Source organism: Sceloporus undulatus, chromosome 2 (genome assembly GCF_019175285.1).
Source record: "Sceloporus undulatus isolate JIND9_A2432 ecotype Alabama chromosome 2, SceUnd_v1.1, whole genome shotgun sequence".
In the NCBI taxonomy this organism is placed as follows: Eukaryota; Metazoa; Chordata; class Lepidosauria; order Squamata; family Phrynosomatidae; genus Sceloporus; species Sceloporus undulatus.
The window spans coordinates 43,445,506-43,471,450 of NC_056523.1; the positions used below are offsets into that span (position 1 = coordinate 43,445,506).

The 25,945-nt window shown below is 39.6% G+C and overlaps 1 protein-coding gene across 7 annotated transcripts in view; it reads right to left on the reverse strand.

Annotated features, from left to right (window-relative positions):
* SUMF1 (sulfatase modifying factor 1) overlaps positions 1-25,945 on the reverse strand; it is an 891,645-nt gene that overhangs the window by 90,693 nt on the left and 775,007 nt on the right. For 2 of the 7 annotated variants that reach the window (XR_006101837.1, XM_042448629.1), the window contains exon 1: positions 7,055-7,176. The exons of 1 other annotated variant lie outside the window; for it this stretch is intronic. Coding sequence is in view for 4 of the 6 variants with exons in the window: in XM_042448629.1 (XP_042304563.1) it covers positions 7,055-7,075 (21 nt within the window). In the remaining 2 variants the exon portion in view is untranslated. Of the gene's footprint in view, positions 1-7,054; positions 7,183-15,866; positions 15,999-25,945 lie in introns of those variants that run through there. 4 more of the 7 variants (XR_006101838.1, XM_042448632.1, XM_042448634.1 and 1 more) reach the window with 4 other exon arrangements.

The following is a 25,945-nucleotide window of genomic DNA, read 5'->3' on the forward strand; positions in this document are numbered from 1 at the left end:
ATGCAATTTAGCATTGAGGACTGACAGTGAAATCACTGTCTTGAGAATAAGGCAGGATATAAATACATTAATTGATTGACTGACTGAATACTAATTAACTATAACCAGAAATAGTTCCTCAGAATAGGAGATTTACTTGAAGACCACACATCAGATATGCATATACCCAGCTAAAATGTTATACAGTATACTCCAGGTCCATTTCTGCAGCTAGTCATGACTCCCCAATCCTGCAGCTACAGTTCAAAGAAAATCACGTCTTCACAATCCACTTTATCTCAGTTAAATGCACATTTATTCTTTGCTGCAGTCTATTTAATGTGAGTGCAATCCCAAGACTGAGGCATAGCCATTTGTCCTTCAGCCTCAGTTTTAAAATGCTATAAGGTTTCAGTGTTTAGCTCTTCTGTTCTCTTTCTTCTCTTCGTTTTCTTTTGCATTCTTTTCACTCCAGTTAGTCATCAACAATAATGTGGATTTTTCAGAAAAAGTAAAACCAGAAAATTGTCCAATGTTCTAAATTATGTTATCTGATTTATCATGTTTGGTTGGGGTGTTATATTCAAACACATTCAAAGCTTTATGAGAACATTATTTTATTGGCATGTTTGTGATAATGAAAAGAGAATATCATATAATTCCCTTACATTTAACAAAAAGAGCCTATACTGAAAAAATGCTGTTTTTAAGGACTCATACTTGAACAGACCTGCACCTGATATTTTGTATTGTGTGTGTGTGTGTGTGTATATATATATATATACACACACACACATACATACACACACAGCGGACCCTTGTTATACGCTGGAGTTTGGTTCCAGGATCCCCCGTGTATAACAAAATCCGTGTATGCTCAAGTCCCATTAAATATAATGACATAGCAACATGGTGTCCCTTATAAAAAATGGAATATCAAGGTAAATTTATACTTTTTTGGGACATTTTCAAACCGTGTATGCTTGAATCCGTGTATAAAAAATCCGTGTATAAGAAGGGCCATCTGTGTGTGTGTGTGTGTGTGTGTGTGTGTGTGTGTGTGTGTGTATATATATATATATAAATTTTGTCAAAAAATTAACCTCCATAAAACTGGGTCAATTTATGTTTTTAAACTTTAGTCTATATAACACAATTTTATATTGTTTTAGCAAGATGGTTTTCATTGTTTTTAAATGAGTATTGTAAAGTTTTAAAACTGATTTTATCTGTGAGCCACCTTGAGTCCCTTTCCAGGGGAAAGGTAGCAAATAAATGAAATAAATAATAAAATAAATAAAATATCAATGGGTTAAAGTAGGTACTGTACTTTAACTCTAATTTTTTTAAAAAAGGAGCAATCCACTTCTCTGAGTAGAATGTCAAAAGGTGACAGCTTAATCCATCCTGAGAGTACCCCCCAAAAAAGCTCTCTGCCATGGTGCCAATTCTGACCTTTTTGACTGCCTGGGTGGAAAAAAGGCAATGATAGCTCTTTGGTGCTACACCTCAAAGGAGCGCTAAGAAGAATCGATCTTTGAAGGATCTGAATAAGACAGTTATGTATGTATGCCTGCTTTTCTGGGTTAAAATCAGGCAGAGTTATCACATTAAAGTTACGCTCCCCCTGAAGGACTCGGTGCGCAGCTTGGGAGTACTCCTTGATTCGTCGCGCCAGCTAACTTCTCAGGTGGATGCGACGATCAGGAGTGCCTGTTATCAGCTTCGGCTGATACGCCAGCTGCGTCCCTACCTGGACCGAAAGGACCTTGAATCTGTTGTACATGCCTTGGTAACCTCTCGATTGGATTTCTGCAACGCGCTCTACATGGGGCAACCCTTGTACCAAACTCGGAAGCTGCAATTGGTGCAGAACATGGCAGCTAGACTGGTCGCTGGTAGCTCCAGGTCGGACCATATAACACCTATTTTAAAAGACCTCCACTGGCTGCCTATTCACTTCCGAGCTCAATACAAGGTGTTGGTTTTGACCTATAAAGCCCTAAATGGCTTGGGCCCAGGGTACTTGGAGGACCGCCTCTCCCCATATAATCCGCCTCGCACACTCAGAACTTCCGGGACCAAACTGTTGGAGGTCCCTAGGTCTAACCTTATACAGACCTCACAGAGGGCTTTTACTATTGCTGCCCCTTCACATTGGAATAAGCTCCCTGCAGAGCTTCACTCCGCCGCCTCATTAGCTGTCTTTAAAAAACAGCTGAAAACATATCTATTCCGGCTGGCCTTCCCACCTTAGATTGTTTATTTATTTTCCTGCCCTCTTTTTTCCCTTTTGACTCCGGACCGATGTAAACTTTTGTTCTTTTTCTTTTGCCCTTGAATGTGTGTTTTATTGTCTTCCTGTTCCCGTTTTTTGTAGTAATTGTTTTTTAACTGTTATTCTGAATTTTAACTCTGTATTGTAATGTTTTTATAAATTTTGTAAGCCGCCCTCATCATATTCATGGAAGGGCAGGGTATTTATAAAATTTATTATTATTATTATTATTATTATTATTACAGGCTGTAATCACTGCTAACATAGGCGTGGGACAGGCCACCCGAAAAGGGTAGCCTGTCAGCGGCCTAATTTCCTCCAGAGGGAAGCCGCAACCGCCAAACCATACAGCTTCCCTCCGGAGGAAAAAGAACCTGGAAAAAGGGTTCTTTTTGTACCGCAGGGCTGAACTAATGAGTGCGCCACATAACAATGGTGGCACCGATGTACACGGGGTGCCACCATTGTTACAGTGCCATGCTGTGCTAGGGTTAGGGACCGTGCAGTTTCCATACAGTCCCTAACCCTAAAATCAGCACTAGCGTGTTGCACTTGTCCGGTCTGCAGCATGCCATAGTTGCAATTTCTTTCTTTCTTTCTTTCTTTCTTTCTTTCTTTTTTTTTTTTTGTTTTTTTTTGTTTTGTTTTGTTTTTTTTTTTGTCTGTACATCTTTTTTAACATGTGCACATTTCCCTAGCCACTTCTGTGCCGGTCAACTTTCCCACACATCACACAGCCACAATTTATTGTAGTTCCCTCCTCATCCATACAACACAAACAATTATGCTTCCCAGAATTTTATAAGTTCTTTGGCATCATTTTCCTTTGCTTCATCCTTTAATATCTTTCCTATATGCTCCTAAGTTTACCCTCAACTTATACCAGCAAACTGATATCAAAATCCAAAATTTTGGCCCCCAAACCTGCAATTCACGTATACATGAAGTCAGGTATACACAGTAAATCAACAGTTTCATTTGCTGATGTATAGCTGTATTATTCACTCACACATTTTCTGTTCTATTTATGAGTTCCAAATCAGGTTGAGGAAAATCTGATTCACTATACTGAACATTCTATTTTACTAAGCAATGGAGATCTTGGCTACTTATGACTGACTCAAAAGCAAAATATTTTGCAAAACAGAAATGAGATTAGCAGTGTGTTCATTTGGTAGTCTACTCTAAGTGCTAGAGCTTTCCAATGCTTGTCTCCTTAGAAGAGCAATTTAGAGTTAAAATTCTATATTTAAAACTTTACTGACTTCAGTGCAACAGCCCAAGCAAACTACAGATAACCACAGATATAGATGTAGTGGGGACATTTTTCATGAAAAAATATATCATTGGAAAATTTTCTGTTTTTCCACTCTACATCTCAGATCATCAGATCACCCATCCCTGCTTCTGTCATATACTTTCCAATATTTCTCAGATGAAAACCAGGACACGTGTGGCCAAGCAACATGTGTGGTCAAGATAGGAAGTTACTAATGAAGAACTGCACACAAACTAGGAAAGGCTGAAGCGGTTTCCTTTTGCTTGAACCAACTAGGAAGGGCAAGATTTCTCCTCTTCCTATCCTCTTCCCCCTCCCCCGAGTTAATGGGAAATAAACTCATTTTACACTTTCAACTCAGTTTTTGTGTATGTGTATGTGTATATTGTTTGGCTGCCCTTATTTGTTATGGTAAGTGTGTGCAGGAAGCAGCTGCTGAGCTCTAAGTTGTTGTGTGTTTTCAAGTCATTTCTGACTAAAGGTGACCCTAAGACAAACCTATCATGGGGTCTTCTTAGCAAGATTTGCTCAGAGGAGGTTTGCTTTTGCCTTCCTCTGAGGCTGTGAGAGAGTGATTTGCTCAACTTTAGCTCAGACAAATCTCTGCAAGTTTTCTTCATTTTTTGTATTTCATCTCCCCCCCTTCATGTTTTCTACCCAGGAGCACAAGACCCTCTCCCATCTGCTTGAACTCTCAACCTTTCAGTCTCCAGGAAACTGATCTCAAACTCATTTCAGTCAGTTTCAGCCCTGCACAATGACAGCCTTATTTTTTTTAGGTGTCACAGCCTTCACTTTGAATGACAAGCAAACACTGAAGTAATTTTTCCATCCCAAAGTTTGGTTTATTGAGTTGCATCTATTTAATTATAAGCCTCATGTGAATCCGTTCGTCCGTTGCCTACGAGCTGTTTCCCTCCTACCACTCATACAGCTATCATGCTAATGCCCAAGCTGCAAGGATTGTGTGTATTTCTTGCATACCACATGTTTCTTGACTTTTTGTTTCAGGCATATGTCTTTGCATTATTCCTAACTCCTTATCAGTCTTGATTTGCAAGGTCTCTGCTGATGCATGAAAGCACACAGTCCTCTTTGTGGAGAAAACTAAATAAATATACATTGAACAGTTCTACCTTTTTCATGGTGATTTGTTAGCATTTTACCATCCTCACTGAGCAATAGTCTCATCATTTCCTTTGTCATTCTCTTGCTTTGAACCTATTTGAAAAAAACACTTTCCTTGCTCCTTGCTTACTTATAGCCAGTCTCAGCTCATTTTCAGCTTTAGCTTTGATTACTTTTGATTCCTGCAAAGTTGGACTACACATCTGCATTCTTGCTTGGTGACTTTTCCTTCCTCCCATTCTTTCTACATGCTCTTTTTTCTTTTCACTTCCTCATTGAGCTTTACTATGCAGCTACACTGGCTTTTTTCAACTGTATCCCATTTTTCTTCTTCCATGGAATTGTTTGTGATTGTATTTTAAGCAATTCCTTCTTCATGAAATCACACCCACACTGAATGTCTTTTTCCTTTAGTATCTCCAGCCATGGGATTCTGCCAAATATTTCCCTGAGCTTGATAAAATTAACTTTCCTGAAATCCAAGATTCTGTGTATGACTATACTCCTCTTTGATCTGTCTTACAATCATGAACTGTAGTATTACATGGACACTCTCCCCTAAAGTGCCAACTGCTTTGATTCCAGTGACCAACTCCTCTTTATTGGTTAGGATCAAGTACAAGATTGCTGATCCCATTGTACCTTTCTCCACCTTTTGAAAGTTGAAACTATCTCCACCTTTTGAAAGATGAAACTATCTGTCGGCATACCTATGCTTAGCAAGCCTTGTCTCCTTACAAATATCAGGATAACTGATGTTCCCCATGACTACCAATTCTTTCTTCTTGGAGATTTCTGAGAGTTGTTTCACAAATGCATCACCTTGTCTTGGTTTGGTGGATCGTGTATTGAGTAGGGAGTTGGACTCAATGGCCCATGAGGCCTCTTCCAACTCTATGATTCTATGACTCTATGACAATATTCAATAACAACAAGATTTTACGTTGATGTGGTGCCGTTCTATTCATTTATATAATATATATTACATATATATATACTGCATAAATATAGAGTGGGAGCTAGCATTTTTAGGAGTCTGAGTACTGGACTAGGACTCTGGGAGACCAAGATTCAAATCCCTGTTCAGTCATGAAAGCTCACTGATCACTCTCTCTCTCTCAGCCTATAAAGAAGGCAAAGGCAAACCCCCTTTGAATGAATCTAGCCAAGAAAATCCTTTGGGAGTTGACTTAAAGGCATGTAACAACAACTTATTTTGCATTCAAATAATACATTTATAAAAGCAGTAAGCTCCTATTGTATCTTCTCAGCCATCCTATAAGGAGGATTTGGTTGAGCAACCATGACCATGAATGTGATAGCTGAGGAGGTTAGGCCTACCAAGTCCTACACTCACTGTATACTGCACTGGTTTCTGAAGTTGTGTCTTGGTTACGAGAGGGCTCGGTTCCACCTCCATTCTCCGCCATTGCTTTCAATGTGTGAGTTTAGAAAAGATGCTGTCTCTTAGAGTGGTCTGCCTCAAAGAGTGTTTGAGGAGATACATGAAAAGTGAATTTGCAAAGCACTATGTACCTGAAAGAACTATTAAGTGACTGAGGAAAATGTGTACCATTACTGCAAATGCTAAAACTATCCCAAGGACAAAGCAATCTTATCATGTTTTAGCTGCCATCATTTATCTCACCATATTTGTTAATGCTGCTTATGACTTTGGAACAACTTTGGCTCCAGTGAAAGCAATTTCCCATTTACGAAGAGCTTTACAAACTGAATACATTCTGGCTTTATGCCATAAAGATATTAATTAGTTGGCTATTCCAACTTTTACCACTCATTTTGACCAAGGATAAAATATAATTTGTGAGTGTCATTCCTCCCTGCTTTCCCAGTTATTTATCTGTACAATAGACAAAACCCTAGGATGTGAGTTAATGCATTAAAGAAATACAATGAACTAATTGGCTGTCATCTGATATCAAAACAAGTAAAAATGGGGTTGTAAACTACATTTTGTTTTTATATAGACCTTTAAATCATTCAGTTACAAAGGTAAACATTTTACAATAAAATATTTTTAAAACCTCAAGTTCTTCTATGTAGGGCTGAAATATATCAAGAAATGAGCATCCTTATGTTTTTGTTCTGATAACATTTCTCACTTGTAATCCAGTGTTCACAATTACTGATTGCATTGTATATATTACATGTTTACAGTACAGTCTGCTTCCAGTTTTTTCCCTAGCAGCTGTAGGTTGTGTCCTCATCCTCATTGTGGGGATACCACCCCAAGCTGGAGTACAATTGACAGCTCCCCACTGAAGAGGAAGCAAAGTCAAGTATGTGAATGCTGCAACAACATCCTAAATGTAGCATTTGAAACCAAGAGTGGACACCTAATATGGCATGGAGGAGCTGGATTCACCTACCTGCAGCCCTCCATGGACCATTTTAGGTCAAGGATATGTGGACCTGTCCCATGATGTCTTCTGGTTTCTGGCTTGGTGAGTTTTCCTATCTTGTGCTTTGGCTGGAAGCCAGAGTTTTCTCTCTGCCTCATTTCTTTTCCTTGTGCTGAAAGGAGAAAGAGATAGTAGAAGCTGATGCTTCAAGTTATGGCTGAGAGCAGGGAAGATAATTGCTGCTACCTCCAATCTATGATTGAAAATATTGGGGAATTCTTTTCTTCCCAGAGAGTGTAGGACTTGGCAGCGGAGAGACTAGCATTGAGCAATCTCATCCAGAGAGCTCCACTGCCTACAAATCCCAGGATGCCATCATGGCAGTTAGAGTGGAATCATAGTGCTATAATTGTGTGGTATGAAACAATGAGTTCAAGGTCAGAGAAAAGAGAGATGAGGAAGACCTAAAGGATTTGCAGCTAAGTCTAGGATGGGGAGGGTCCGTCGTTATCAGTCTCTGCTCTAATGAGTGCTGAATACTGTGAAAAACTGAAACCAGTGTTGATACAATACATACTGGAGCATGAACATTAACAGTTAATGTTGAAAAAAAAATTCCATGTAGGTACATAATTACAGGCATGCTAAAATAAGAATTTCAAAGACAACATTGAGCCTTGAGAGGCCATCTTCTGCTGTGCACTGGCAGATATCTGCATGCTTACATCATTATGGGATGATTCAGTTACCGAGACATAAAAAAAGGGAAGGGTAGGATATTGGTTTTGGTTCTTCTGCCTTAATGGTTGAAATGCTTCTGCTGTGTGTTTTGCAGTGATATCTGAAGACCAAGCTATTAATCTGTGATTGCGAAGCCAACTTGAAACTGTTATTTTCACTGTAGTGAGTCAGCAAGAACTGAAAAGATTGGCGAGTCCTGTCATCTCTGTTTCTTTCATTGTTGTGTGTTTTATTTAGATCAAAACACCCAGAAGGGTTTTTTCTTTTTTGGCAGGGAAGATTTCAAGCAATAAATCAATAGAGAGAGCACAAAACCTTTTCGGGAAGAAAAGTAATAAACACAATAAGAGGACACAGAAACCAGCCTCTGGGTTGTGCTGACACTGGTGGCTAGACACTGAAACACCTCCTGCTCTTGAGAAATACAAAAGCATCACCAACCACAGATCTGGCCAGGCTTTGGAATATAGATAAGATCCTGTTAAACCACCTCTCTAGTGCCTCGTATATTCCTTGGGGTCCTTTCAGATTGGGGCAGACAACTAATTCTGTGCATTTTCCCATAGAGCTTGTGAAGGTGAACCTCACCCACCCACACTGCTTTTCTCTGTGGCAGCACAATGGGTCTTTTTTATCTCACCGTTGTTCACCAATTCTTTAATGCGAGTCTAAACTCAGGATTCTTAGTGTCTCCTGCACTATAACTCCCTTAGAGCCAACACTATGGGTTTCAAATTTTCCCCCAGTTTGGCACAACTATTCTTTGACCGCCACACACCCACTATCTAGTGTGTCCCAAACCTGAAAGACTTTCTCAATGTTGGTAGCATTTTTAATGTGTTTCTGAAATCACTTCAGACAACTGCTTGGTGAAACAAAGTATAAATTTATTTACAAGTCAGGCTGAATACAGTATCTCTCTTAGTGGATGGTGTTCACAATGGTACGGCGTAGAAATACTTTATTAGTTACACAATTTAACAGTTTCTTTAACTTGTCTTTGAATTGTTTTCATTAAACTTTGCATATGTTCCCTACAGATTAAGTCTCTCAGAACCTTTATTAGTCTTTAGTATCTTTTAATCCTTGGTTAATTTTGACTCCACTTGTCATCAAGCACTATATCTCCTGCAGGACGCTACCACGATTTAATTAAGGACACTCCTCGTCCCTGTCTTGAGTTCCTAAAACCCTTTCTACCTGCCCTACAGCAGCCTATCCTAGCCTCAATGGCTCTTCACCCTCAAGGCACAAAAACTCACTCCAAACACGCTCTGTCCTGCCATCTGACTTTACGATGTGTTGTGCCCGCATGCAGCGAGCGCAAATAATGCTGTCGAGTGCGCCATTGTGGCCTCGCGGCATCCTAACCCACACCCGCAAGAGAAGCACCATTTTTGGGGCTTCTTTTTGCAGCGCGTTTGTACGCTGGGGCTCACCACGCTGCAAATGACACGGTGGCAGACCACCCCGGTTTTGGGCGGACTGTAACCTCGCCAGTATTATGCAACAGCCAAAAATGTTCAATGCGTTCTAGGGTGATCAAGAGGGGTACAGGTATGCCTCAGTTAATATTCTCTGAAAGTAAAGTTCCTTTTTACACAGTCTTTTAATACCTACTCAGCGTCCTTTTCTTCCTTGTCCTTTACCTAATTGAATGTTTTTAAGTAGTATGGCATTGGGAGGAAGGTGAAGGAGGACTTGAGAAATACATTTCCATTGTTGGTTGCAGCAGCAGTTGTAGTAACAATCAATATGCAAGAACGGATTCTACTCTGGCCAGTCCTATTGCAGTTGTTTATGCCTGTCACAACAGACAAATAATCAGAGGTTGCCTCAAAATTCCCTGTTGAGCCTATGTCAACAGGGTATGGGGGGGGGGGTGCAGACAGGTCTAATCATGGCTGACCCTAACATTTCAAAAGCATAATCTATTGGATTTGGTCCAAATAATGAAAAAATGAATAAAATGGAGGCTGGTAAAAGGGGAAAAAACCTTTTGAAAGAAGTGCTTCATGCAGTTTCCAGAAGGTTCATAAGGTTTTTGTTTACGTAGGCAAGGCTCACCTAACCTGATCATTAATTTCACGTGTCTATATTGTAGAGAGATCTTTTCGCACCTTTGAAACTATGTGAAAGAAAGAAACTGGCAGCATGAGTTAACTTCTCATCTACTTCTGGGATTCTGCGAATACCCGTTAGGATATGGATACTTAAATGTCCTCTTCAGGAGCAACAAGCATACTGCTCCTGTATTCCAATTCCTTCTGGGAGAGTAAATACAGGCATACGTTTCTTGCCTACTCCTGCTCCAGAGGTTATCATACAAGCAGCCAAAGAGAATATAAGCCAAGATTGGCTGGTCCTGGTCACTACCTTTTGTTTCTGTAACATCAGTGTGGACCAACCAACAAAATGGAATGAAGCTGATCTCGAATGTTGTGTTCCATTCAGGAAAGTATTTCTCAGTCGAAGCATTTGGAAAGACTTATGGTTACATCCTTACAAAGACCTTCTACACAAGAGCTCACATTTATCAGAATAGAACTTGCAGAACTGAACAAAGCATCAGCCTTGTTATCCATATTCCTTTTGAAACAATCTCATTCCACCAATTTCACTAATTTCGCAGCACAGATTGACTCACCAACAGCCACACAGATCCGATTTCTGTTCGAGAAGGTATGACAAGCATAATCTTGTCACATCACATATCCATTTAAACCTTGCAATATGTATAAGTCCCACCAGAGCTAGTCTAGTGTAAAGCAAGGCAGCAGTTTGGCTTTTTCTAACATGAGATTGCTGGTTTGCTGGCATCTTTTCACATTGTCATTCTCCACAGAACCTGACAGTGCTTTCAGTTCATTCAGAAATTTTATGAAGAGCATTTTCTCACAAGTTAATTCAAGAATATGCAAAGCAACCATGTAGAACACCTCAACCTGTGGTTCATAGAGTATGCCAACTTTACTGTGGTACAGCTGAAACAAATCAGTAGAAACATTAAATCTAGCATTGGCCTAATACAGTACTGAGGCAATACCCTTAAACTCACCTAGAGGCAATTTAGAAGTACAAGATGCAATCTTTAAGTCCGCGGTCTCGGTTATTCATGGAGGGACAGCCCCATTGGCTAAAGGGCAGCCATTCAAGCCAATGGGCTTGAATATATGCAAGTTTCTTTTCTTTTTTTGCAGGGGAATCCAGAATGGATTCCCATGAAAAGGGGACTGTAATTCACACTAGTCTACAGTGTATTGTAAGGTTTTGGAGACAGAAAATTTGCATTGCATCAAATAGAAGTACTAGTTTTTACAGAGGCATGAGATGGCATGACAAATTGTTCACATTAAATAGTCCCCTTTCCTGAGCCAGACACTTTAGATCTAAGGCACCTCTACCCTAAGATAACCCACAGATTAGTGAGACCGCTTTAACTGCCCTGACTCAGTGCTGGGAATCCTGGATTGTAGTTTATTGTGCCACCGAAGCTCTCTAACAGGGAAAGCTAAATGTCTCACAAAACTACAGTTCCAGAATTCCATACCATTGAGCCAGGGCAGTTAAAGCAGTCTCAACTGGATTTTTTTTGCAGTGTGCCTTGGACCTAAACTCTAGTTTAGTAACATCTTCCTGCTGGTCTGGTCTTACATTAAAGTTTCCCCCCTCTTCACGTACTCCAAAACACTGTGCTTCACTAACAAAAAGGTAAACAATTATAAGAGTAAAGCAGTGAGCAACTATAGCCTATTAATTTTTTTAAAGCTGCTTAAGTATTTGAAGGCTACAAACATGAGATATAGATGAACCCAATACAGCTAAACTGTGTTTAGCAACTTATGATTCTTGCACATGCTAGTTATATGTATATATATGTGAGAGCTATATAAGAGCATAGATTCAACCTTCCACATCAGTTATTCTTCAGCCCCTAGATAACCCTCCACTGTCATAGATCATAGATCATAGAGTTGGACAGACCACAGGGGCCATCCAGTCCAACCCCCTGCCATGCAGAGAAATCCACAATCAACATCCCGACAGATGGCCATCCAGCCTCCGTTTGAAGACCTCCAAGGAGGGAGACATCCACTACACTCTGGGGAGTTTGTTCCACTGTCGAACAGCCCTTACGTCAGGAAGCTCCTCCTAATGTTGAGGTGGAAACTCTTTTCCTGCAGCTTGCATCCATTGCTCTGGGTCCTAGTCTCTGGAGCAGCAGAACACAGCTGGCTCCCTCCTCAATATGACATCCCTTCAAATATTAAACAGAGCTATCATATCACCCCTTAACCTTCTTTTCTCCAGGCTAAACATCCCCAGCTCCCTAAGCGTTCCTCATAGGGCTTGGTCATATCGTAAGTAAAAGGCAGAATATTTCCTCTAGTTGTCAGCAACTAAGAACAGGAAACCACCGTACTTTCTGTACCATTCTCTTAATTAGGTGGACTTTAGAAGCATTACAGAACTTCTGTCATAGAAACTGTGAAAACTGGGGTGCCTTTAAAATCGTCATGAAGAGACCTCAGAGTGAAAAACTCTTGTTTTGCTACTATCGGTGTACCACATTTTTACAACAATATTTCGTTTTGTGCTGCTCCAAAAATCTGGAATGACTGCCGGAGAAGATCCGCCATATAACATCTTGGAGGCCTTTAAGAAGGCAATAAAAAGGATCTCTTCCGGCAGGCATTCCCAAATTGACCTCCTGGAATGTTACTCTCTGCTGTGGGAACGTCATTTTTATGGTATTAAGGGGGAGGAAGAAGGGAAGAGTTTATAGTGTCCTATGCTTTTATGTGGCTTGTGGTGATTATTTTCATGTTTGTTGTTACCTGCCTCGATCAACCACTAATATTATATTATTATTTTTATTTATTATTTAACTCTCTTTGTAGCATTATGGACTGGAAAATGTAATCTAACTGCAAAAAAGATGCTATTCATTAATGTTACATTGCCATGATTTCAAACAAAATCTCCCTCTTTTAATTATTAAAGGAAAGCTGATGTTCTAAATTATTTTTTACCAAAAAATTGAGGACTAACAACCCTGGTTAACATGCCACAGCAATGAGCTCTGTTTTAACACTAAGTGGAGGCATTCTAAACTCAGTTTACTTGCTAGTTTCTGCTAATGTTAAACAAACACAATCTTCCATCCCAAGAAATGAAGCATTATCAAGCTACACTTGCCATGTGGAACATTATTTATTTCCCATTCATTTTTGAGGAAGATCAGAGTCCGCAGCAATGCCAGATGATTGGAGGGACTGTTTCTGGTTCCTAGGCAACTGCATCAAAATTACTTCTTACAGTCATCCAGTGGCTGAGGACACAGTTCAATCTCTGAGATGTTAACTCATCGTATTTTGGGTAAAATCCCACCCGGTTGGTACTCTTCTTAGCAGCCTTAGGCACACTCAGAAGCTTAATTTGGGGAATTAAAAGAGGAAGGTCTTCAGCTCTTATGAAATGGTTAAGATGTTCCTCTAGTCATAGATACAAAAGAAGACTGTTCCAGAAATGCAGAACCAAGTCCTGAAAAGCTCACAGCCTTGACAGAGCCTTAGGCATTGATGAAACCACCAATAATCCCTTTGACTGTGTTCTAGGTTTCTAGTTTCCATACCATGCTAGCCAAGCTAGTATAAACAAAGATTGTGAAGATGTGTGCAGGGAAAAAACTACAAGTATTAATGTGATCACAAACAATAAGAAAAATATTTTCATCCTTCAGTCATCTAGCTATCTCTAGGAGAAAATGAACCCAAATACCTGAAAACCCGGAAGAACATCCATTAAAAAGTGGCTGGGAGGGAGGGTCACCAGCGAAACTGTCGGCTAATTGGGGGAAAGTATCACAGAATTCAGTATGCAAAGGGATTTTGCAGCACCTTTGAGACTACCTGAAAGAAATTGGTTCAAAAATTCATGCTACCCAGCTTCTGCCTTTCAGATAGAGTTGCTACCAGATCCCTTGAAAATTTGATTTCCCAAACTAACACTGACTATGGAGGCTCAAGTCTAGGAATGCTCATGCAGCCAGCTTCTCTCTTTCGGTTGCAAGATCCCTTGGCATGCTGATTCTTGAGACTAGAATGGCTATATAGGCTCTCGTTTAAGAAGCTTCTGCCTTTCAGATAGTCTCAAAGGTGCTGCAAGATCCCTTGAAACAATGGTCCAAAACACACTGGAGAAATAATCCAGTTTGAGACCACTTCAATGCCTTGGCTCAATGCTAGGGATTCTGGGAACTGTACTTTTCTGAGACATTGAGTCTTCTTTGGTGCCACAATTAAGTACAATTCTCCGGATTCCTTAACATCGAGCCAGGGCAGTTAAAGCGGTCTCAAACTGGATTATGTTTTTCCAGACTAACACAGCTGTGTGGGTTCAGGTCTGCAAAAGCTCAAATCGACTACACTTCTCTCTTTCAGTAAGTCTCAAAGTGCTGAAGTTCCCTTGAACATACTGATTTCCCAGATGTTTGTGTAGAGGGTAGATTTGAATTGGAATTTTGTTTAAGTAATTCTTTACTGTTGTAACCCGCCCTGATTCTTCGTGATTGGGTGGGCTATAAATAAATCGTTGTTGTGTTGTTTGTTTGTGTTGTTTATTATTATTATTATTATGCTCAGGAGTTGAAAATTACAGTATTGAAATGTATTCAGAAGCAAAGGTTGCCAGACGATGGATTCAGGTCCATGCCAAAGCCTCTTCTGGAATGTAAAACAATTGGAAAAGTAGCGCCTAACTCAGGATATTAACCCAAATAAAGAAAGTACTGCAAGGGCAGTTTGAGGACAATGAAACTAAATACGTAGATAACAATTTATAATAACAATAACAATAATTTGTTTATCATATTTCCTGCTCTCCGTGCAGATCAAGGGAGGATTACAGCAAAAATAAAATTACAATGAACAATAAGAATTTATATCACCACCAATCCCTCCCACCTTTAAAACATAAAATACGCATTAAATTCAGCAAGAGCATAATTTAAAAACAAAATAGAGGGACTGTTAAGGTGGATGCGGGTATCCTTCATAAGTCAAGTTGGAAGGCTGATGGATAACCCACGAAGGATAGGGACGTACGCCCGATGTAATATTTGGACATCCAATGAACATACAGGGTGGTGTAAGGTTTAATTTAGATGTAACCAACGAAATGTGATTTGTAGTTTTTTTGTTCAGGGACTATAAAGGGCTGATTCTTTGGGGATCTGGGATCCCAGTATTTGGATGTACATTTGTCTCTCCATATTTGCTAGGGTCAGGGGCATAAGACCCCGTTGAATATGGAAAACTGCAAATAACAAAAACACCCTATTTTTTACCTGAAAGGACCCTCTTTGGGAATCTCTAGGTCCTTCAGGGCAACTCTGTGGTCAGCGTCCGACAAACACTGGCCATGAATGCCCTGGAGGAGCTACAAAGGCCTAGTAGAGTGTTCTCTCTAGGAATCTCTAGGTCTTTCAGTGCAACCTTTAGCGAAGGTTGACCATAGAGTTGCACCGGAGGAGGTCCTAGAATCATAGATCATAGAATCGTAGAGTTGGAAGACTGCAAGGGCCATCCAGTCCAACCCCCTTCTGCCATGCAGGAAATACTAATCAATCTGTGACTCAAATCTGCAAATGTCAAAGCGCAAATATGGTGAGATGAGTGTGTTTTCCTCTGGGAACAGCTGCAGCAAAATAGCTATGTTTCCCTTTCCAGTGGGCCCCTGGTCTCCCTGCGGGGACGTAGCTAGGATTTTAGGAAGGGGGGGGTCAGACTAAGTGCACCATTATAATGGGGTTTGGGTGCAGCGGCGCAACAGCACACACCATTCATTTTTCTAATGGAAGGGGGGTCCAACCCCAAGAACCACCACCACCACCCCTTGGCTACCATCCCTGCTCCCTGGTTCTGGCTTTAAATTAAATGCCCAAAGAATTTCTACCACATTGAATCCTAAGGAGTCCTGTGGCGCTTACTCCCAAGTAGCCCAAGTTCTAGATTTGTGCACTGGGAAAAAGTTAAAATTCATTCCTCCCTGCCCCCCTCTCCAGCCCCTCCCCCTCCTTGCTCACCTACCTACCTACCTGCCCGCCCATGATGGTCTCCTCCTTCTCCTCCTCTGACCCTGGGCCTCTCTTTGGCTCCTGCTGCGAGGCCCCCGCTTCCCGGGAGTACTTCCTGGCCGCCCCTTCCCCGCCGCTTGCCGGCTGGCAGTGCAGCCACAGGCCCCCTCCCCCCGCTCTCTGGACAGACGCAGGCACGGAGCCACAAGGCCCAGCAAGACACAAGCAGCACAAGAAGTCTCTCCATGGGCGCAGCCATGTTGGTGGGAGTCACGTGACCTGGGGAAAAGCGGTCAGCTGACTCATTAGTGGTCCAAAACCACTGCAGAAACAATCCACTCTGAGACTGCTTTAACTGCCCTGGCTCAGTGCTAGAACCCAGGGATTGTAGTTTATTGTGGCACCAGGGCTCTCTCGGGCAGACAAGGTAAACGTCTCACAAAACTACACTTCCCAGGATTCCCTAGCATTTGAGCCAGCAATTAAAGTGGTCTCACCGGTTTGACACGTTTCAATGCCATGGCTCAATGCTATGGAATTCTGGGAACTGTAGTTAGTCGTGTGGCACCTCAGTGGTTCTCAACCTGGTCCTTTAGGCATATAGACTTCAGCTCCAGAATCCCTGGTCATTTGGACAAGCTGCTGAGGCTTCTGGGAGTTGAAGTCCAAAACATTAGGGAGCCAAAGGTTGAGAGCCACTGGTTTAGACAGTGGTTCCCAAAACTGGCCTTCCAGGGCTTGGGTTTGTTTGTTTGTTTTGGACTTCAGCTCCCCAGATTCTTGACTCTTGGCAAGCTGGCTGGGGCTTCTGGGAGTGGCAGTCCAAAACCCTGGTGGAGGACCATCATGGCTGCAACCAATTGCAGAACATAATCCAGTTTGACACCACTTTAAATGCCTGGTTCAATGCTATGGAATTCTGGCAGTTGTAGTTTTGTGAGACATTTAGCCTTCCCTGTCCGAGGAGATTGGTGCCACAACAAACTACAAATTCCGGATTCTATAAGATGGAGCCCTGGCAGTTGAAGTGGTATCAAACCAAATTATACCTGCAGTGAGGACGCAGTCTTAGAAACTTCGCACGCAGATATGCAGAAGTCCTGTGGCATCAAAGCAACACTCCTGAATGCTACACTTGCAATGGGTTTATGCTGCTCCATGAACCCCAAGCAGGACCTGCTCCCCCACAACAATGTGTAGCCATTTGTCCATGGCGTTCTGCAGGCTGTGGGGTTGAACATGGGAAATCAATTTTTAACATTGAAGGAGGTTAATGTAAAATAGAAACTATCTGGAGCTTTAACACTGGTCTCTGTGACAATGGGATTGTCATTTACATTTGGAAATGTGTCTTCTGGTTGCCATTTATGAACTGTCAAACTAGTTGCACAACAATAGTCTCCTAGACAGGATATACGTTTCCAATAGCATTTTTAAAAAACCTAACAAACTAAAGGTACATCTACACTGTAGAAATAATGCCGTCGCCACCACTTCAACTACCATGGCTCAGTGCCAATGAATGCTGGGGGTTTTCATTTGTTGCACACCAGAGCTCTCAGGCAGAGGGCTAAATGTTTCAGCAAACTACAGTTCCCAGAATTCCATAACATAGACATGGGTGTTAAAGTGTGTCAGACTGGGTTATATCTGTGGGCAGATGCAGTCACTGTAGATAATGTAGCTTGGCACCACTTTAACTTCCATGGCTCTATCCTATTAATCCTGGGATTTGTACTTTGGCGGGGGCACCAGGATCCTTGGCAGAAAAGGTGAAGATTAAAAACTCCAGGGTCCATAGGAGAGTGCAGCACTTAAAGTGGCATCAAATGGCATTATTTCTACAGTGTGAGGGATCCCAAATGTAATGGTAACAGAACTCAGATGATAATCACCAGTCAGGTTATATCTAGGATTTCTAGATACAAATCCAGATGTGCATAATGCCAATCAGCTACAAGGCTAGACAACTGCTCCCTAAGCACATCTCTTCTGCTGCACTGAGATGAGTCACTAGGCAAAAGCAAAATAAATACCTGGTTAGCTTAAAGGGCTGCTCATATTTCTGGTTATGTAAATAGAATAAATAAATATAATACAGGTCCCCCATAGGACCTCATCGTTCACAACAACATGTTTAGAAGAGAAAATGAACACATCATTAGACATGTGACTATTCCTTTCACTTAACTGTTTTGCTTTTTAGCAGACAACACAACTGTTTTCTTTAAATACCTCCCCTTTACACCATTCTCAGTACAGTACAAGCTAATTTAGTTCTCCTGGAACATTTTATAAGCATTTAGTATTTTGAACATATGGATACTACTACTTGGAGATTCCAAAATAAGCTTCTCATCTTTTTTCTTTACTGCATAAACCATGTACAATATTTTCCCTATGACTAGCTATGTTAGCCTTTTGCTGCAAAAGGAGTCTTGTGGCACCTGCAAAAATAGAGTCTTGTGATAGTGGGCAACTGTTGGGATTTAGGGGCATATTGTTCCCCCTGAAGACCTTCAAGGACTTTCCTTTCATACATATTTTTTAAAACTCCCTCCATATGCCCTCTTTGTTTATTTTATTTTAAAAACCCCTGAAGGGCCTGTTCTGTTCCTTCAAGTAACTTCCAACTTTGATGACCCTAGGTGACTTTATCATGGGGTTTTCTTGGCAAGATTTGTTCAAACACTAGTCTCCTGCAGTCATAGTCACCACCACCCTTACACCACAATGGCTTTACAAAACAATCTGGGGACCTCTGGACCACTTTCCTAATTCTGCCGCAATGACTAATACTTTCTTTATAGCCTACATTTTTAGCATTTCACGCACTTTATCAGATGAAGAAAATACTGTATTTGAGAACATCTGGAGGATCATGTTTTCTCAACCCTGAACTTTGAGCACATTGTGTCAAAAAGCATAATGTTTTGTATTAATTAGAACCATCTCTTGGTATTAGCAATTCTTGGCAGCCACTAAAATAGGGTTATTGATGGGCCCACCACAGATGGCTGCTCCTAAACTGTCCCCTGACATGAGCCACAGCAAAAGAAAGAATTACAGAAGAGTGGGCTACTGTGGCCTTCCAGAAGTTTTTGGACTGCAATCCCATACCGTATTCCCCCGCTTATTTGATGGATTAGGGACGAGAGCACTGTCAAAAAGCAGAAATGTTGAAAGGGGAAGCCATACTTGTTGTGTGCCTTTAAGTCGTTTCTGATTTATGTCAAACCTACTATCTATTACTATATAAGCCCAAATATAATACGTCTGCCCTTCTTATATACGATTTTTTTAATGTTTTTTTAACTTTTCCACACAAACAAACATTGCACACATTACAAATTTGACAATAGACCACCCCCCACACCCAGACTGCATTATTAAAACTACATATAACATAAATTAGCTTCCTATACTACTTGAGGCTTGTTCTGATGTTTTCTTCCATCTTGTTTTATCTTGAAGTGTTCTCCTTCTTAGTTCCTTCACCTGGATCTGTCCTTATGTTATATTGATTCCCAAAAAAAAAAAACATTGTTGATCTTCTTTGCTACCTAGAAAATACATCTTTAGAGTAGCCTATACCGTAACTCCTTCTTATACATAACATTCTGCCAACAAGAACTTTAAATATTTAGGAAAGAGAGAGTGTTTTGTAACAAGATTAAGTGCTGTTTATATTTCAATCCCTATCTTTTTGGTTATCAATACCTTATTCCATCTTATCTCTAAAAACTTATAAAATTCTTCCCATTCTTGATATACACAGTCTCCGTTTTATCTCTCCTCCACAGTTCATTATCCATCTCTGCCATTTCATACAGTTTACAAACCATTTATCTATAGATGGAGCTTGTGGTTTTTTCCAAAATTTTGCATAAATTATTCTAGCACAAGAGAAACAATAAAAGAGAAATTTACCATGTTGCTTTTCTAGAATCATCTAACTACCCAAAGAAAGTTTCTGGTGAAAAAGGCACTTTATATTCTATTTACATTAGATTTTGTGAATTTCTAACCAAAATTTTTTCGCAATATCACATGTCCACCATATATGAAAATAAGACCCACATTGTCCAAGCATTTCCACATTGAGGATTGCTATTCTTGTACATGAAGACAATTTTTGGTGACAAATGCCACCTGTAAATCATCTTATATACATTTTCTTTGAGCTCCTGGCTAACTGTATGCTTTATACTTCTTGTCCAAATATTTCCCATTTTTTATATTCCAAATTATGCCCTATATTTTGAGACCTTTCACCATTGAATGTCTGATTATTTCTTCTTCTTTCCAATCCATTATCATCTGTAATATCTGAGGTTAGTTTCTTTTTCTCTCTTTAAAGTGTTTTCTTCCCCGCATCTGATCGTTTCTTTGAATTCCGACCAGTTTTATCCATTCTCCACCTTTCCCTCAATTGTCTAAATAAATACCAATGACAAAAGATTCCTGAGTCCTTAAGTTCTTCCTGAGACTTCATTTCTATGTCATCCTGTATTTCCTTTGTTAAATCCGATATCGTAACCATTTTGTTTGGGGATTTTTTCTTTCCCAAAATGCTTCGTGTGGGGAACACCATAAGGTATTTTCATGCATAGTCTAGGTTTAAGTTTGTTCCTACATTCTCAAAGCTTTTTTAATAACATGATTCTTAAAGTCTCTATGTATTTTATCTTTCTCGTAGAATACATAGCCATGCCAGCCATACCTCATGTTCCCCCCTCCAAATTCAACAGCCTTCATCTTTTAACAGAATCCAATCAGAGATACAATTCAAAGCAGAAGCAAATATATACTTTTAAGTTCGGTAAACCTAGACCTCCCCTTGTTTTGCTATCACACATTATTTTCATATTAATTCGAGCCTTTTTGTTATTCCACACAAATCTTGGATTTCTGTTTGCCAAATTTTTAGGGGTTTGAAAGAATGTAGAATCGAATAGTTTGAATAAAAATAAGAGCTTAGGGAGAACGTTCATCTGGATCACTGAAATTTTGCCTAACAAAGACAATTGTACTTCTCCCATCTAGCTAGATCTTTCTTTACAGTATTCACACTTTTTTATAGTTGTTATGATACAGACTGTACTTTTGTTTTCAAAGTTATCCCCAAATACTTTACTTTCTTATCTGCTTTATAGCCACTTATTTGTTCCAGAACTTGTTCTTCCCTTCTTGACATATTTTTCGTTATCATTGTCGTTTTGTCTTTGTTTACCTTTAACCCTGAAATCAATTCAATCTAAAAGTGTACTCTCACATGCTTTCATGCTATGCTTGGATCCTCCAAATACCAAGTCGTCTGCAAAGATCATACTTATACTCATATTTCTTAATCTTTCTCCCCTTCATTTTCATCATTTCTACTCTGTTATTTAAAGTTTCTAAAACAAAAATGATATAAGGGTGACATGGGGCAACCTTGTCGGGTGCCTTTTGATATTTTAAATTCTTCCGTTCTCTCATAGTTCACTATCAGCCTCGCCTTTTGATCTGTATAATTTCTCTGACCCAACCACAATATTTTTGACCTGCTTCCATCATTTCTAGCATGTTGTGTAATATGTCCCAGCTTACATTGTCAATGCTTTCTCTAGGTCCATTAATACAAGAGCCAGTTTCTTTTCATTGTGATACTCAAAATATTCCAGCACGTTAATAATGTTACGATGTTGTCTTTCAAGTGTCTATGTGGGAGAAAACCCACTTGATCTTCCTGTATCCAATCCTTGAGAATCTTTTTAAGCCTGTCGGCCAGTATATTGAAAATATTTTATAATCCGCGTTCAGCCGTGATATAGGACGGTATTTCTAGTGTCTGTTGGATCTTTATCTTCTTTTAACAAAAGGGCTATATTGGCCTGCTTCCATGTATCTGGGAACTTGCAAATTCCATAGCATTAAAGGTGATTAAATGGGGAGTCAGTTGATCTTCAAATTTTGGTAATATTCCATAGGGAGACATATGGCCCGGTGAATTCCTTTTTTGCTTCTTTTTATTATTTCTGTTATTTCTGATGTTGTTATCGTTCATTAAGCATGTCTTTGTTGTTCAGTGAATGGTTTTAAATTGTTTTTTTAATAAAGTTTGCAATCTTTTGTTTTGATATTCGTTGGCCTTATATATTTAGTATAAAACTTTTGGAACTCTTCTTTATTTTAGTTTGGTCCATTGTTAGTTTTGCATCTTTCGTTCTTATTTCCGTGATGATATTACGTTCTTTATGTTTTTAATCTGTGGGCGAACCACCTTCCAGGCTTGTTTGCTTGCTCGAAAAACCTTTGTTTCATAAACTTCAATTTGCTTTGTAGTTCTTCATTTTCTTCAATCAATTTGCTTTTTCAGTGTTTTAATTTCTTTTGTGTGTTACTCCTATTTAATTTGCTAATCTTTTTCTTTTGTCTAGCTCTTATACAGTTTCTCTATCCTTGCTCTTTTTTTCTCCTCAAAATAATGCTTTGTTGTATGAGAGAAACCTCTAATAACAGCTTTGGATGCTCCCATACAGTAGTTATTTCAGTTTCTTCTTTCAAATTTTCTTTAAATAAAATTTCAATATTCTTTTCCTTTATCCAGTATTCTTCTTTCTGAAGTATTGATGTTAAGTCTCCAAGCAAATTCTTCTGTTTTTTCTTTAACGTTATCTCTATAGGAGTGGTCGTATTGCCCTGATGGCAATCCCTTTCAAAATGTCTTTACAGAGAGGTTTTGTAGCCATAAACATATCTATTCTTGACAACTTTGATGTCTTTCGGAAAAATAAGTAAATTCTTTTGCTTTTTTATATTTAAATCTCCATACATCCATAAGTACTTGTTCTTCCATTAAGTTCTCAAAGATTTTGGCAATCTTCCTTGTGATTTTTTATCTTTTTTTTCAGATTTTCTATTTAATTCTGGACAGATTACCCCATTCCAGTCCCCCATTATCAAGTTTTTTCATAATTGTTGCACTAGTTCTTTATTAGTTTACAAGAGGATCTTTTTTCTCTTCGGTGCATATAATCCTACAATCATATATTTATCTTCTAAGAAATTTACTTCTATTCCGATATATCTCCATCTTTATCAACAATAAGTCTTTACTTTATATTTGTCATTCACATAGATGGCTACACCTCTCTTCTTTGTGAGCTAGCCGTATAAATTCATACCCAATTTTTTATTTTTCAAAAATCGAATGTCTTTTTCGTTTATATGGGTTTCTGAATACATACTATATCTGGTCTGTGTTTGCCCAGATACTGGAAATCTTTCTTTGTTTTTGGGGAGAGTCATTCCCCTCACATTCCAAAATAATATTTTATTTTTTGCATATTTTCTTTATTAGTCTATTACTTTTAATTTGTTTTTTCTTCTGAGTTTGCTTTCTATACTTTATTTTCTTCTTCCTCCTGGTCTTTTCCTTCTCCTCTGTTCTGGATCGTTTACTTCGGTTCAGATGTATTCTCAGATCTTCAGATTCGTCTTCCTCTTTTTGCAGTGTATCTGTTTCTGTCTCATGTCTTCTTGTGCTTTTTGATGAAGTCTTTCATTTTCATGACTGAAGTAATCCTGAAGATTTCTGAATATATCTAATGTCACTCCCTCTAATCGTTCCCATTTATAATTGATGTTGTTTCTCTTTAGTGATTAACTAAGGGTCTATAATCGTTCTTTTTTCAAAATTCTAATTGGGATATCTTTATATATATTATTCCTCTCGTCTGCTTCTAGTTTATGTTCGTAATTTAATTGTATGATCTCGTCCCTAATTTTTTCCTAGTAAAGTAATTACCACGTCCTTGCAATTTCCTTTGTTGTGCAATTTTGGAGTTATCCTGAAAATTTTTACTGATTTCCCATTTAAATTGATCTAAGTCTGCATTCATGTAGTCAGCCAACAATGGTGTTAATATTCGTATAGATCCTCATTTCTCTTATCCTCTGATTTTGATGCTTTTCACGTTGTTTCAGATCTTGTAACCTCTTTCATCTGTATCTTTTATAATTTTTCTCTATGTCTAATACTTTTTTTATTATTTTTTATTGTTTGTCATCAATTTTTTCTATTTTCACCTCCATTGTCTTATGTCTTCTGTTGCCTTCCTATGCTCCTTTATGTCCTTATTCTGACCTTTTTCTTGACGAATTTCTTGTTTTATCTCCTTCCGCATAGCAGTCATCTTTTTTAAGTGCTTTTATCCTCTTTCATGTCATAGTACATTGCCTTTAATTCCTCTAATACAGATGCTTGATCTGTTTTGGGTCGCTTCCAGGATGGTCTCCTTGTTGGGTCGAATCTAATTAGTTTTTCTTGTATTCATTTTTGAGAATTTTTTTTCTCACTCTATTGCTCCGCCTCTTATGGTAGCCTCCTAAATTTATTTTCTAGAAATCCTCTTTTCCCAATATCTACTTGCTATACAGTGACTTCTTTCTTTTATTTGTCTTTTTCAGTTTATCTCTTATCTTTCTCAATATTTGTAAAAGGTGCCTCTTATCTATTTCCTCCTTTCTCCCCCCTCTGTAGACGCCCCTCTTGACTCAAATCTTCCAATCAATGGGTTGTTTTCTGCTTTTTTTTTTTTTCCTTATCAACTTGAAATTTATTGTTCCTTCACAATCTTTCCTATAGGTCTTCTCCTATTTCCCTATCCTTCTTTTTCTGCCTTGGCTTCTCTTTTCTCTATAGGCTCCTCTGGTCTCAATGTCCTCCTTTTTCTGCCTTGGCTTCTCTTTCTCTATGGTGCCTCCTCTCATGTTCCTCCTTTTCTGCCTTGGCTTCTCTTCTCTATAGGCTCCCCTGATCTCAATGTCCTCCTTTTTCTGCCTTATCTTCTCTTTCTCTATGGATGCCTCCCTCTCAGTTCTCCTTTTTCTGCCTTGGCTTCTCTTTCTCTATGAATGCCTCTTCTATCACGTCTCCTTTTTTCTGCTTTGGCTTCTCTTGCTCTATAGATGTCTCCTCTCAATGTCCTCTTTTTCTACCCTGGCTTCTCTTTTTTCTATAGATACCTCTTCTCTCAACTCTCCTTTTGTTGCTAGGTTTCTTTTCTTTAGGCTCCTCTGATCTCAGTGTCTCCTTTTTCTGCCTTGGCTTCTCTTTCTCTATAGGTTCCTCTGGTCTCATGTCCTCCTTTTTCTGCCTTGGCTTTTCTTCTCTTAGACTCCTCTGATCTCAATGTCCTCCTTTTTTCTGCCTTGGCTTCTCTTCTCTACGGATGCCTTCTCAGCGTCCTCCTTTTTCCACCTTGGCTTCTCTTTCTCTATAGGCTCTCTGGTCTCAGTGTCCTCCTTTTTCTGCCTTGGCCTCTCTTTCTCTGTAGGCTCCTCTGGTCTCAATGTCCTCCTTTTCTGCTTGGCTTTTCTTTCTCTATGGATGCCTCCTCTCCAGTGTCCTCCTTTTTGCCTTGGCTTCTCTTTCTCTATGGATGCCTCCTTTCAGTGTCCTCCTTTTTCTGCTTGGTTCTCTTTCTCTCTAGACTCCTCTGATCTCAATGTCCTCCTTTTTCTGCCTTGGCTTCTCTTTCTCTCTAGACTCCTCTGATCTCCAGTGTCCTCCTTTTTCTGCCTTGGCTTCTCTTTCTCTATGGATGCGTCCTCTCAGTGTCCTCCTTTTTTGCCTTGGCTTCTCTTCTCTCTAGGTTCCTCTGGTCTCCGTGTCCTCTTTTTCTGCCTTGCTTCTCTTTCTCTCTAGGCTCTCTGGTCTCAATGTCCTCTTTTTCTGCCTTGGTTCTCTTTCTCTAGGCTCTCTGGTCTACTGTCCTCCTTTTTGCCTTGCTTCTCTTTCTCTCTGACTCCTCTATCTCAATGTTCCTCTTTTTTTCTGCCTTGGCTTCTCTTTCTCTATGGATGCCTCCTCTCAGTGTCCTCCTTTTGTGCCTTGCTTTTCTTTCTCATAGGCTCTCTGATCTCAGTGTCCTCCTTTTTCTGCCTTGGCTTCTCTTTCTCTATAGGTTTCTCTGGTCTCAGTGTTCTCCTTTTTCTGCCTTGGTCTCTTTCTCTCTAGACTTCTGATCTCAATGTCCTCCTTTTTTCTGCTTGGCTTCTCTTTCTTACGGATGCCTCCTCTCAGCGTCTCTCTTTTTCCACAGTTTCTCTTT